Genomic DNA, 12,646 nt, shown 5'->3' with positions numbered 1-12,646 from the left:
GATAGAGAGATCTCAGAGAGAGAGAATACACCTTCAATTTGTGTTTTTTTAATTCTAAATATTTCAACTGTCCAGTAAGAAATGTGTGCATCTGGTCCTCTTAGACGGTGATCTTCCCACACACCTTTTGAAGAACTCCCCAGTGATCAAAGCATTAAATAGTATAACGGTAAGAGGCCTAGGCTGTTCCCAACTAGTGTGCTTTCAGATGCAGTATTTAGAGGAGAAGTGATGCAGGCATTATGGAATACTTTCGATTTACTGAGGGTACAGTATTTACTTCAGCCATGCTTTTGGAGGCTTATAAGGCGTATGCATTTACAAACAAACTGGAGTGCTGAAAGCAACACATACCACTCAAAAGACAGGATCAAGAGCTAAAAACCATTAGGAGAAATATACTAACAGTCATAAATTAGGGCGACATTACAAAAAAGATGCATGCATCTAAGGAAGCAGACCCTTTCTTGATAAATAAGTGGTGGCCAAGAGATATGGAGGGGGCAGCGCCTAAGCCGGACACTGGGTAGACTGTTAAATACTAAAAAGGCAGCTCAGAAATCGTAGAGCTGGTGGGGGACGATGGATCAAAATGTGGGGCAACACTGGAGATTCTCCATAGATTTCCCAAATACTATATAAAAGATAATAAAGACACTTCTAGCAGCAGATTAATTAACTGAATATCTTGGTATGGTCACCCTTAATTGGCTTAAATTCCACATGAGAGAGAACCTCTAAATAAACCCCAGATGAAGATCAGTCGACAAGGGGTATGCAGACCTCTTGCCCATCGCCTACCTGCGGTTTATGAGAAGGCACGTCAGTTTTGCACTTCCCTATTCCCCACCACACTGAGGAAGGCCATCATTTCTGTTATTCTTAAGCCAGGTAAGTTCCCCACTAAGTGTGCGTTATTCAGGTCCATTTCATTCATTAGTATGGATACAAACATTTTAGCCAAGGTGATTACAAACTGGCTAATGCTATATAAGCAGGGATTAGTATTAACAGATACAGTAGTAGGCCAAACTTATACTAGACCAGTTGACATTAGATAATCTTCACACTTTCTTTTCACTGATACAACAAAATGACCAAGATATACCAGCTGCTGCCCTACTACTTGATGCCGAAAAGGCTGGTCAATTCACTAGAATGGCAGCACATGTTCTTGTGTTGAGAAGGCCTGGACTGGGGGAGGGGATGGTTAGATAGATAACTCTCTCCTATATTAACTCTAGAGCCTGAGTGAAGATCATTGCTAACCTCTTGCCTACTATTTACCTAGCAAGGGGCATCGCCACCTTTATTTCCCCATCGCAGTAGTACCCTTAGCATGTGGCCCAAGAGAGCACCACAGGTGTAGAGGCACTGAATAAACAGACTCCGGTGCACAATATGCCCATTATGATACGTAAATGAGATCCATTGATGATATGATTCAAATAGTTGGGGAAATTATGAAATTTAGCCTACTATCTAGGATACAAATGCATTGGAACAAATCAGAGGGACTCCTCTTTACTGAATGCACAACTAAACCACAACTGGAATTCCCAATACAATGGGGATAGGAATTGGTAAGACACTTCGATATTAGTATACATCATGAAGCAGAACTATAATTAGGGAGAGCTACAGTCCTGTGATTACTAGAATCTATGAGGCGGCTACTAGATGGCAAGCCCTCCCTTTAACATTAGTTGTGCAGATAGCAATTATCAAAAATGCTGGGCGTTCCAAAGGTAATGGATCTTGTTACCAATATACCAAACTCCTTAAATGAATCAATCTTTAAAAATATCCAAACAATATTAATACAATGAGCATGGGCTAGCAAATAACTGCATCTGAGTGTGGATTCAATGACTCTTTCCTATACAAAGGAAAGATTCTCCTTTCCTGATATGGAGCATTACCACAAAACAGTGCGGCAAAACATGTTTAGGTTCCCATTCTCTACAGTTAGGATTTGAAGCTGATATAATGGACAAAAGCTCCACCAGCCCATCTGACAAGAGTATAATCAAACCAATTAAAGGGCATCACATTTCTCCACAGGTAACAAGATTTCTGCCGAAGTTGTTAGAATATTTCCGCCTAATTCGGTAGTGAACACCAGAGTGGCCCATTCTTGCTCTAACTATATGACAGAGATGTCCAGTAAAGAAGTAATAATGGACAATAAATTAGTAATTAATAATGGACTTGACGGGTGATCCTTTAATCCGAGTGAGCTGCATAAAGAAAAACAAAAGAGCGCACCCTTCCCTTTTTATACAGTAAACATTCTGCTGCAATAATTAAATGGCAGTGTGCCAGTGCAGGATCGAAGCTGATGAATGTGGGCTCATAAATGTGAATGACGCTTCCAATGGCTGAAGAGGGCGACCTTATGATCCTCTCACTGTAAATATATTGTGAATGCAGGTAACATAGTTAGAACACTCTGGCCACACAAAAAACACCGCTGTGCAAGTCAGTGAAACATTCTCCATGTATACAACCAATATTGTAAACATTTATAAATTTTTTAACAAGTCTGTATGCATTGGTACCAGGTATCTTTGCAAAAGCAAATCACAGAATACTCAACTTGAATATTTTCACAACTGATTTTTATCACATGGAGGGCAAAAAAATTTTTTTTGATGACAGAGTTATTTGATATGAAACAATGGTTAAGCCACCTGCTACTGAGGTTTTTCTCCGGAAATAAATGTAAGACGAAAATAACAGTTAAGTGCTTACTTTCGTATTCAAGGAATTAACTTCTCGTTCCGCTTTATGAAGTTTGCTGGTTAGAAAATTGTTCTGTTCGCCAGTCATTTGAAGCTCTCTCTCCAGACGGTCAATCTGTGGTTGAAATGACTGCCTTTCTGCCTTTTGAAAACAAAACAAAAAAAACAGTTTACAAACAAAATACTCTCAAGATCCATGTTTTTCCGCTTTTCTTATATGCCATCACATCCATCAACGCATCAGATCTATAAGAGGTAAATATGTTTCTTTCTTTTTTATAGCAGTCTTTGCAAATGAAATGTGGTGTACTACAGAGATCAGGTAACAAAATATTTCCTTCGACAGCAGCAAGCATAGGGCTATGGTGTGCTGTGCGGATTTGTAGGATTGGTCACTGGAGCAGCAAAATTGGTACAACGGTGAAGCATGGTGTGTTACGTTCATCATGCTACATACATGGTCAGACGTTTTTTCACTGGTGGTACTGTTAAAAGAAGATCTGTCATTTTAGACATTTGATATAACAACATGCTGTACATTCCTTTATTACTTGGCTGAAATGAATCATGCATTTCAAAGTAGTTCAGAGTACCTTATAATTCTTATGCAGTATTCCAACCTTGGTCTATAAGTCTGTAGGCACTGATGGCTCCAAGTGTGTTCCTGCCATCTACCTATGTGTCCACCTCACTCTGTTCATGTGTGCCTGAATACGTGGTCCGTCATTACAGGCTTTGTACATGTTCTGTGCAAGTGTGCCAGTGTATACTATCTGTGAGAATGAGTATTTGTAGGTGTGTTGGGTGGGTGTCTTTGTGTTTGATAAAAAGTGAGCATAATACGATTCTGAAATTTTATGAAATATATTTTACAATAATGACTAAAACTGCATCAACTACAAGGCCAATAATGCCAAGCACAAAGTGAACCACAGTGGACCTGGACAAGCAAGTCAATATCAGATGTTTTGAAGTGTACACCCTATTATGGTGTTTACCTATGTGCATAACTAGCTGTTACTCTGTGGGTATGCATCCCTGTATATCTACCGATTGCCCCAATCTGTGCCTGTTACTACTGGCACCCAGTAGAATCTATTTTTTCGAGAAGGCGCTAAGCACTGAAGGGACATTTACATTTCAAATCTTAGTCCACCACAAAGCAAATTCCGCAGCAAAAGAACTGAAAATTCAGCATCATCTTCCCCGAGCACCAATTAGGAACCCCTCAATTTTCCCACGCAGTCCTCCAGCTGTACATCCCACTATCTGCATTTGTATTATATATTTTTTAATTTGCAGAGTTTGATAATAGGTGCCTCTGAAAATAGGGGTATTTTGTGTGGACTGTACCTATAAGTGAAAGTCATAGAGAATATCTATTAACCAGAGGAGTTCATATGATCAACAACTAGAGCTAACAGACATTTCTAAACTCTGAGAATACAAACATTCTGTCAAACTCCGCCTTGTGTTTCACAGAAGAAGGAATCTCAACTTGACCTTTCAGAGTAAATCTCTTTGACAGGCCTGAATCCTTCTTATAAATATAAACCAAAAGGTACATTTAGAAAGTTACCCTTTCCCTGCCCAAAGTTCTGACTCCATTCCGGTCAGGCCCCTCATTCCATATCGGACAACACTTCACCCAATCTCTCCAAACTCCCTGTCATATCTGTTGTGGACGCTAATAACATGAATGTCGTCTGCCCTTATCACTTGTAGAAATGAGGGAGTGTCAAGTCATTCCAATAATGACCTAGCTACAACACCCGATGAGACACTCAGTCTGGAACAAAGGTTCCCTTATCAAAGTCAGGGCCATCCAGAAAAATCCCTAGATAATTCATCAAAGTGCAGTCAAAATTGATGTCCCCTCATCTGCAATTGTCTTAAAGATACGTCTAAGACCCTTTTCTGGCGTCAGTAATCTTTGTACCATATTTCTGAAAGTATGTCAACGGTTTCATCCCTGATAGCATTTAGTATTTAAGGCTCACCATTCAACCCTCTTAAGGATAGAGGTACTTTGCTCTAGATTATCCTGCAGGATACCTTCCGAAGACATCCTAATTATTGCTGGTACTCTGAGAAAATGATGCATCTTGCCTGACGCTAATAAGAGCTGAGTACTTGGGGGAGGCTACTACCGCAGGGCGTTTGCCTTTTGCAGGGAATGCTTCCTTCACAGGTCTCGCATTAACAACAGCCCGAGCAGTCAACAAGGTATGCAGTGCACTGCTTCTTCCTATGAGACTCTAGACTGTAAGTTACTCTACTACATGCTCTCCTAGGGTAGCGCATACAAGTAGGGTTTAGGGTGTTAGGCCTTAGATTACATTTTAATCATGTTAGAAATGTTTATTTCATTCTTGTTGTGACTTTTTGCTGTTTTTATGATATCCTGTGTGTTAGACCTGTCAGCCCTTTGCGTGGTCCCTCCTCATCATTATTTATTTTGTCCCACTTTTGCCTCAAACCCTGTTTGAATTTTTTCTTTTTTTGGGAACCACCAGACTTTTTAGTGTTGCTGCAGATTCAGGGAGCCATTTTATCTACCCCTGGAACTTCTGTCTGAGGGCCTGGAGCACAAAATGGTGGCCACCTGTGACATCACCAGCACCCACTGGAACCTACTAGCACCTTCCAGAACATTCCAGAACCCTGTGACAGTTGGAGGCGGTTTAGAATGTTGGGAAGTTAAGACAGAGAGTTGGCAGTTGGAGCTGGCAGTTGGCACCTGACTGGTGAAGAGTGAGCAGCAGAAACCTGAAGGAGGAAGGAGTGAAGCAGCAGGGGTGGAAACTTGTGCCTAGAGTGGGGTCCATAAACCCACCCTTGATAATAGTCCCTACTGACTGAGCCCAGCCTGGAGCCCTGTGTGGGAAGAAGCAAGAAAAACCAACTTAAGGACCTGGACAGCAGGAACAGGCCTTAGAATCCAAAAACAGCAAGATCCTGACCTGGATACTGGTTTCCCTGGAGTCCGACGTCGAGTAGCCTGGAGACCTGGAGCCCGAGGTGGAGAAGCGGCGCTGACTGGAAAAGCAGACGTCGTACCCGGAGCCGCCAGAGGTCGAGAGAGGGCGCCGACGGAGGTCGGAGAAGTACCAGAGGTCGAGGAGGAAGTCACCCGAGGTCGAGTGAGCGGCGTCGACGGGGGAGTGAAGTCCGCCCTCCGGAGTCGCCGGAGACCGAGGGGAAGCGTGCCGGAGGTCGGGAGTGGAGAACACACTCCGGAGTCGCCGGAACCTGAGGAGAGGAGCACCGGAGGTCGGGAGTGAGGTCGCACTCCGGAGTCGCCGGAACCCGAGGAGAGGAGCACCGGAGGTCGGGAGTGAGGTCGCACTCCGAAGTCGCCGGAACCCGAGGAGAGGAGCACCGGAGGTCGGGAGTGAGGATCGCACTCCGGAGCCGCCGGAAGTCGACATCAAGCCAAGGCCGGCCGACGTCATCGAACCTGAGGTCGCCATAGGACCGGAGCCGCCCGAAGTCGACATCGAGCCAAGACTGCCCGACGCCATCGAATCGGAGGTCGAGATCGAGCCGAGGCCGCCGACATCGAACCGGAACCGCCTACCGGCGTCGTCAAGAACTGACATTGTGCCGAGGCCGCCGACATCGAACCGGAACCGCCTCACGGCGTCGACACGACTCCAGCGGCGTCGGAACTTCAGAAAAAGGGCAGTAAGTGGAATAGAGGGCGCCTAAGGCCCTGTGGAATCCTGAGAGACTACTCTAGGGGTTAGAGAGGTGCTGGAACCAGCTTGACTGTGCCAGGGGTGAGCTGAGACTAATTCAGAGGGGTTGTGTAGAGTGAGAGAGTCAGATCTCTAGAATTCCTCCCCTTTATCTACCTCAGTTTGGGCCTCAGCCTTGTCCAAGCCAGGGATTAGACACCCTCAAGCCATCCACCTAACCACAAGCTGTGCCTGGGCCAAATCAGCCCATAGTAATCTCAAATGTGAACTGATTCTATAAGTGTCACTGTCAGCTTTTAATTATTTATTGAGAGCACTGTATTTATTGTATTTAACCTATTTATTGCTCCACTGTATTTATTGTTCCACAGTATTTATTGTCGCACGATATTTATTGGTTTGCAGTATTTATTGCCTCAGAATATTTAATCGCCTGTATGTAATGCACTTATATTTATGCCTTTATTATTTATGATCACCCCTATCTATTGCATCCTTAAGACAGTATTTATTTGACCTGCACTATTTTAAAAGCCTTGTATATTGTGTTATTATTTATCTAATCAGCAACTAAGAGAAAAAGAAGATAAAGAAAGATATTTTCATAATTTTTACGGTGTAGAGTCGTTTTTGGAATGGATGCACGCATGGTTATTGTATGGGTATGACGTATGCTTAGCACGGTGCCTGATTCCTGACCACTCGAGCCAAGCTACCACTGTATGTCCTGGAAAGACTCCGTTACCACCAACCCTTTCCGGTGTGGGAGTGGAGTATTTCCAACATTAATTGGTGTTCAGCGGTGGGATCGAGCTGTGCCTACGTATACTCAACAATAACTGTGGGTAGTCCATAGGCCTACACCGGGAGTTTTCTCAAAGCGGCCTTCCTAATTGTGGGTTTTTGTTTTTTCCAAATTTACTCTGGTGGTGGGAGGAGGTATTATTAAAGGTACCCCCCTGCATTGTTACTGCAAATAACTGTCCTCTGACCTGAGTGGGCAAGATGGAGTTTGTACTGGAGAATTTAGAAACGTACACTGTGGCCCAACTCAGGGAGTTTTGCCAGCGGGAGGGGGTGTATTGTCCCCCAGGAGCAAAGAAGGGTGCACTCCAAACCAGCTTAAGGGCTTGGGGGGAGGCACGACGGGAAAGCAAGGCTGAGGAGGAGGACAGGGATAGAGAGCCCGACAGTGAGGGAGCTGGTTTGTACCAACCGGAGGTGGGGAACCTGTCAGCGGGGCCCAGGACACTTTCCAGGAAGGGCAGCAGTGCCTCTAGCGGTGGCTTGTCTGAAGTGGAGTTAACAGACCGGAGGGAGAAAAGACAGCTCACATGGGACTTAGCTCATGAGCCATCCTCTGTTCCTCCTTCTCTTTCTCCAGCCTTGCTAAGGCTGAAAGAGATAGATCTTCAGATCCTACGAGCCGGGGCACACCCTATTCCTAATGGTGGCAGCGAAGAAAGAGAGTTCACCAGGGAACCCAATCCCTACCTGCCAAAGGACATAGTAGCTAGCTATGGGGTGGGTGACGATATCGCCAAGTGGCTAGCGGCCTATGAGGTCTCGTTAAGGGCCCATGGAGTTCCAGAGAAGTACTGGGGAGGGGGATTGTACAAGTACATGCCTCCAGCTGGTAGCGATGCATTATTGGCCCTCGAGGAGGATGAGCAGACCCACTACCCCACCATGAAACTGGCGCTCATAAGAAAGTTTGGACTAACACCCGAAAAGTACAGACAGAAGTTCAGGGGTAGTCACAAACTGGGCACACAGAATTGGGTGGACTTCCTGGACTATGCAAAGAAGGCACTAGAGGGTTGGATTCAGGGCAGTGAAGTGAGGAACTACGAGGGGTTGTTTGATCTAGTACTGAAGGAACACCTGCTCGAGAAATGTTTCCCTGAACTGCGTCAACACCTGGTGGATAGCAAGCTGACCAGTCCCCGGAAGCTTGCTGAGGAGGCGGACATTTGGGCTAGTACCCGGGTGTCCACAAGGGGGACTGGAGGGGATACTCAAAAGCCGGACAGGGCGCCCCTCAGAAGAGAGAGGGAGGGGAAAAGAAAAAGGAGTTCTCCAAAGGCCCCCAAAATAATTTCCAAGGAAAGGGAACAGGATTCACCCCTAGGGCTAACCCACCCAGAAACCCTAATCCTGGCCAGAGTCAGCAGCCAAGGGTTGTCCATTGCTACGAGTGCGGTGGCGTTGGACACTATAAGGGAGATCCGAAGTGCCTGAAACGACCACCCCCTCCCATTGGAGGAAAGACCCCCGGAGTAGCTAGTGCAGTGCTCGGGGAGGAGATGCCCTTAACTAAGGGAAGGGAGTGGGCGGGTGTCACTTTAGTGTCCCTGGGAGAACGGGAGATGGTTCCTAAGATCCAGGTGCCCGCAAATACCGTAAAGTATGGGCAGTGGGTCACCATCAACGGCCAAAGAGGGGAGGCTCTGAGAGACACAGGAGCCAGTATGACTATGGTACGTAGCCAACTGGTGTCTCCAGAGCAGGTAATTCCCGATGTACTCCACCCAGCCGCGATGGCTGACGGCAGAACAGGCCACTATCCGGTGGCCGAGGTTCCCTTTGAATGGGAGGGGGTTGCAGGTTCACTTCGAGTTGCCGTAAGCCCTGCCGTGCCAGTCGATTGTCTACTGGGGAATGACATGGAGCACAACGCTTGGAAGGAGGTGGAATACCGGACTCACACTGAGATGCTGGGTACACCTGACTGGGCCTGTGTGAGCACAGGGTCCGCGACTACCCGGAGAGGGAGTTCGTTTCGGCTGGAGCCTGGAACAAAGGCCCAGCCAGCTGCCAGTCAAGGGAAGAACCGAGGACAGGAGGAGCCTGCCTCGGCGTCCACACCCCGTAGGACGGATAGGCCACCGGAGGTGGTGGACCAGGAGTCTGCGGTGGGGGACGTTACCAAACTGGAGGACCTACCCATCCCGGCCGAGTGGCACGTGGAGGGAGGCCCGTCCAGGGAGGAATTCTGCCAGGGCCAGAGGGAGTGCCCTACCCTTGAGGGGCTGAGGCGACAGGCCGAAGCCCAGGCAGCAGGGAACGTTGAAGGGAACTACAGTGTTTACTGGGAGGATGGCCTCCTCTACAGTGAACCCAAGGCTCCCCTACACGGATCGTCACGAGCCTTGGTAGTCCCTCAACGTTATCGAGCCTTCCTACTGGAGTTGGCTCACGAGATCCCCTTGGCAGGACACCTGGGGCAAGACAAGACCTTTGCCCGTCTTGTCCCACACTTTTATTGGCCTCAAATGAAAGTGTCGTCCGACACCTACTGCCGGACATGTGTGTCTTGCCAAGCCAGTGGGAAAACAGGGGTGAAGCTGAAAGCTCCCCTGGAACCACTTCCTGTCGTTAGCACCCCCTTTGAAAGGGTGGGCATCGACATTGTGGGTCCGTTAGATCCGCCTACTACAGCTGGTCACAGGTTTATCCTGGTTTTGGTGGATCATGCCACACGGTACCCAGAGGCAATACCTCTGAGGACCATAACAGCACCTGTTGTGGCTAGGGCCCTGATGGGAATCTTTACCCGAGTGGGTTTTCCCAAGGAAGTTGTGTCCGACAGGGGGACCAACTTCATGTCAGCGTACATGCGGGCGATGTGGAAGGAGTGTGGAGTGACCTACCGGTTCACAACTCCTTACCACCCCCAGACCAATGGTCTGGTGGAGAGGTTTAACAAAACCTTGAAGGGCATGATCAGAAGTCTGCCTGAAAGCCTGCGGAGGAAATGGGACGTCCTCCTACCCTGTTTACTTTTTTCCTACAGGGAAGTGCCACAGAAGGGAGTGGGCTTCAGCCCCTTCGAGCTTCTGTATGGGCACCCTGTACGTGGACCTCTCAACTTGGTGAGAGACGGATGGGAAAGAACTCCCAGAAAGCTTCCCCAGGATGTGGTGAGCTACATGCTGGCCTTCCGGAGCCAAATGGCTAAGTTGTGGAAGCAAGCTTCTGACAACTTGGAAGCCAGCCAAGCAGTGATGAAGGCGTGGTATGACCACAACGCTCACCCGGTGGAGTTGGAGCCTGGCCAGAAGGTGTGGGTGATCGAACCAGGAGAGCTTAGCGCCCTCCAGGATCGCTGGTCCGGACCCTTTGAGGTGTTGGAGAAGAAGGGTAAGGCTACCTACTTGGTGGACCTGAAGACCCCTCGTCAGCCCCTACGGGTGCTGCACACCAACCGCCTCAAACTCCACCACGAGAGGCCCGAAGTCATCTTGATGATGGTGACTGACGGAGGAGAGGACGTGGAAAGCGAGCCTCTCCCTGATTTGTTTGCGTCTCAAGAGAAGGATGGGTCGGTGGAGGGAGTGATTCTCTCCCCATCTCTAACTCCTGAACAACGGGAGGACTGCCGCCAGGTCCTGGGGCAGTACTCTTCGTTGTTCTCCCTTGTCCCGGGTAGGACTCACCTGTGCGTCCATGACGTGGACACAGGAGACAGCCCACCTGTGAAGTCCAAGATCTACCGAATGTCAGACAAGGTGAAGGCCAGCATTCACAGTGAAGTCACTAAGATGCTGGAGCTAGGAGTGATCGAACCTTCTAGCAGCCCCTGGTCCAGTCCGGTGGTACTAGTACCAAAAGCTGCACCACCGGGTGCCCAACCGGAACTGAGGTTCTGTGTGGACTACCGGGGACTGAATTCAGTGACCAAAACTGATGCTCATCCGATCCCTAGGGCGGATGAATTGATTGACCGGCTGGGAGCTGCCCAATATCTAAGTACCTTTGACCTTACTTCTGGGTACTGGCAGATCTCTTTGACTGATGGAGCAAGGGAAAGGTCAGCCTTCTCCACGCCCAATGGCCACTACCAGTTCTGTGTGATGACCTTTGGGCTCAAGAACGCACCTGCCACGTTTCAGCGCCTGGTAAACCAGATCCTCACCGGAATGGAGAGTTTCTCTGCTGCTTATCTGGATGACATAGCCGTCTTCAGTAACAGCTGGGAGGATCACTTGCGTCACCTGCAAGCTGTTCTCCAGGCCCTGAGACAAGCTGGATTGACGATCAAGGCCAGCAAGTGCCAGATCGGGCAGGGGTCGGTAGTGTACCTTGGACACTTGGTGGGTAGGGGAGCGGTGCAACCCCTCCAGGCGAAGATCGAGGCCATCATGGCCTGGGAACCCCCCAAGACACAGACTGAGGTCCGAGCTTTTCTGGGCCTCACGGGATACTACCGCCGCTTTGTGAAGGGGTACGGAACCATCGTAGCCCCCCTCACGGAGCTCACGTCCAAGAAACAACCTCGACGGGTAGTCTGGACGGAGGCTTGTCAGCAGGCCTTTGTGAGATTGAAGAAAGCCATGTGCGAGGCCCCGGTCTTAAGGGCCCCAGACTTTTCCAAGGAGTTCATTGTCCAGACAGATGCATCAGAACATGGCATTGGGGCAGTGTTATCGCAACTCAATGAAGAGGGTCTGGATCAACCCGTGGTCTTCCTATCCCGGAGACTACTTCCCAGGGAACAGAAGTGGAGTGCAATAGAGCGTGAAGCCTTTGCAGTGGTATGGGCTCTGAAGAAGTTGGGCCATACCTGTTTGGCTCGCACTTCCTGGTTCAGACCGACCACAGACCCCTTCGTTGGCTGATGCAGATGAAGGGGGAGAATCCCAAGTTGTTGAGGTGGTCTATTTCCCTACAGGGAATGGACTTTCAGGTGGAACATCGGCCTGGAGTGGACCACGCCAATGCAGACGGTCTCTCAAGGTATTTCCGCCTTAGTGATGAGAACTCCCAAGGGGTTGGGTAGCTCTCCCCACTTTCAGCTGGGGGGACGCGTGTTAGACCTGTCAGCCCTTTGGGTGGTCCCTCCTCATCATTATTTATTTTGTCCCACTTTTGCCTCAAACCCTGTTTGAATTTTTTCTTTTTTTGGGAACCACCAGACTTTTTAGTGTTGCTGCAGATTTAGGGAGCCATTTTATCTACCCCTGGAACTTCTGTCTGAGGGCCTGGAGCACAAAATGGTGGCCAGAACCCTGTGACAGTTGGAGGCGGTTTAGAATTTTGGGAAGTTAAGACAGAGAGTTGGCAGTTGGAGCTGGCAGTTGGCACCTGACTGGTGAAGAGTGAGCAGCAGAAACCTGAAGGAGGAAGGAGTGAGGCAGCAGGGGTGGAAACTTGTGCCTGGAGTGGGGTCCATAAACCCACCCTTGATACTAGTCCCTA

At 48.4% G+C, this 12,646-nt stretch overlaps 1 protein-coding gene across 2 annotated transcripts in view; it reads right to left on the bottom strand.

The window, feature by feature from the left end:
* CEP83 (centrosomal protein 83) overlaps positions 1-12,646 on the bottom strand; it is a 259,250-nt gene that overhangs the window by 164,347 nt on the left and 82,257 nt on the right. For both annotated transcript variants that reach the window (XM_085653397.1, XM_085653398.1), the window contains exon 7: positions 2,755-2,886. In XM_085653397.1, coding sequence (XP_085509523.1) covers positions 2,755-2,886 — 132 coding nt within the window. The remainder of the gene's footprint in view (positions 1-2,754; positions 2,887-12,646) is intronic.

The sequence above is a fragment of the Triturus cristatus genome, chromosome 4_1 (assembly GCF_964204655.1).
Source record: "Triturus cristatus chromosome 4_1, aTriCri1.1, whole genome shotgun sequence".
Lineage (NCBI taxonomy): Eukaryota > Metazoa > Chordata > Amphibia > Caudata > Salamandridae > Triturus > Triturus cristatus.
Note: the sequence above shows the minus strand (reverse complement) of the source record. Positions and strands in the feature narration are given on the sequence as shown.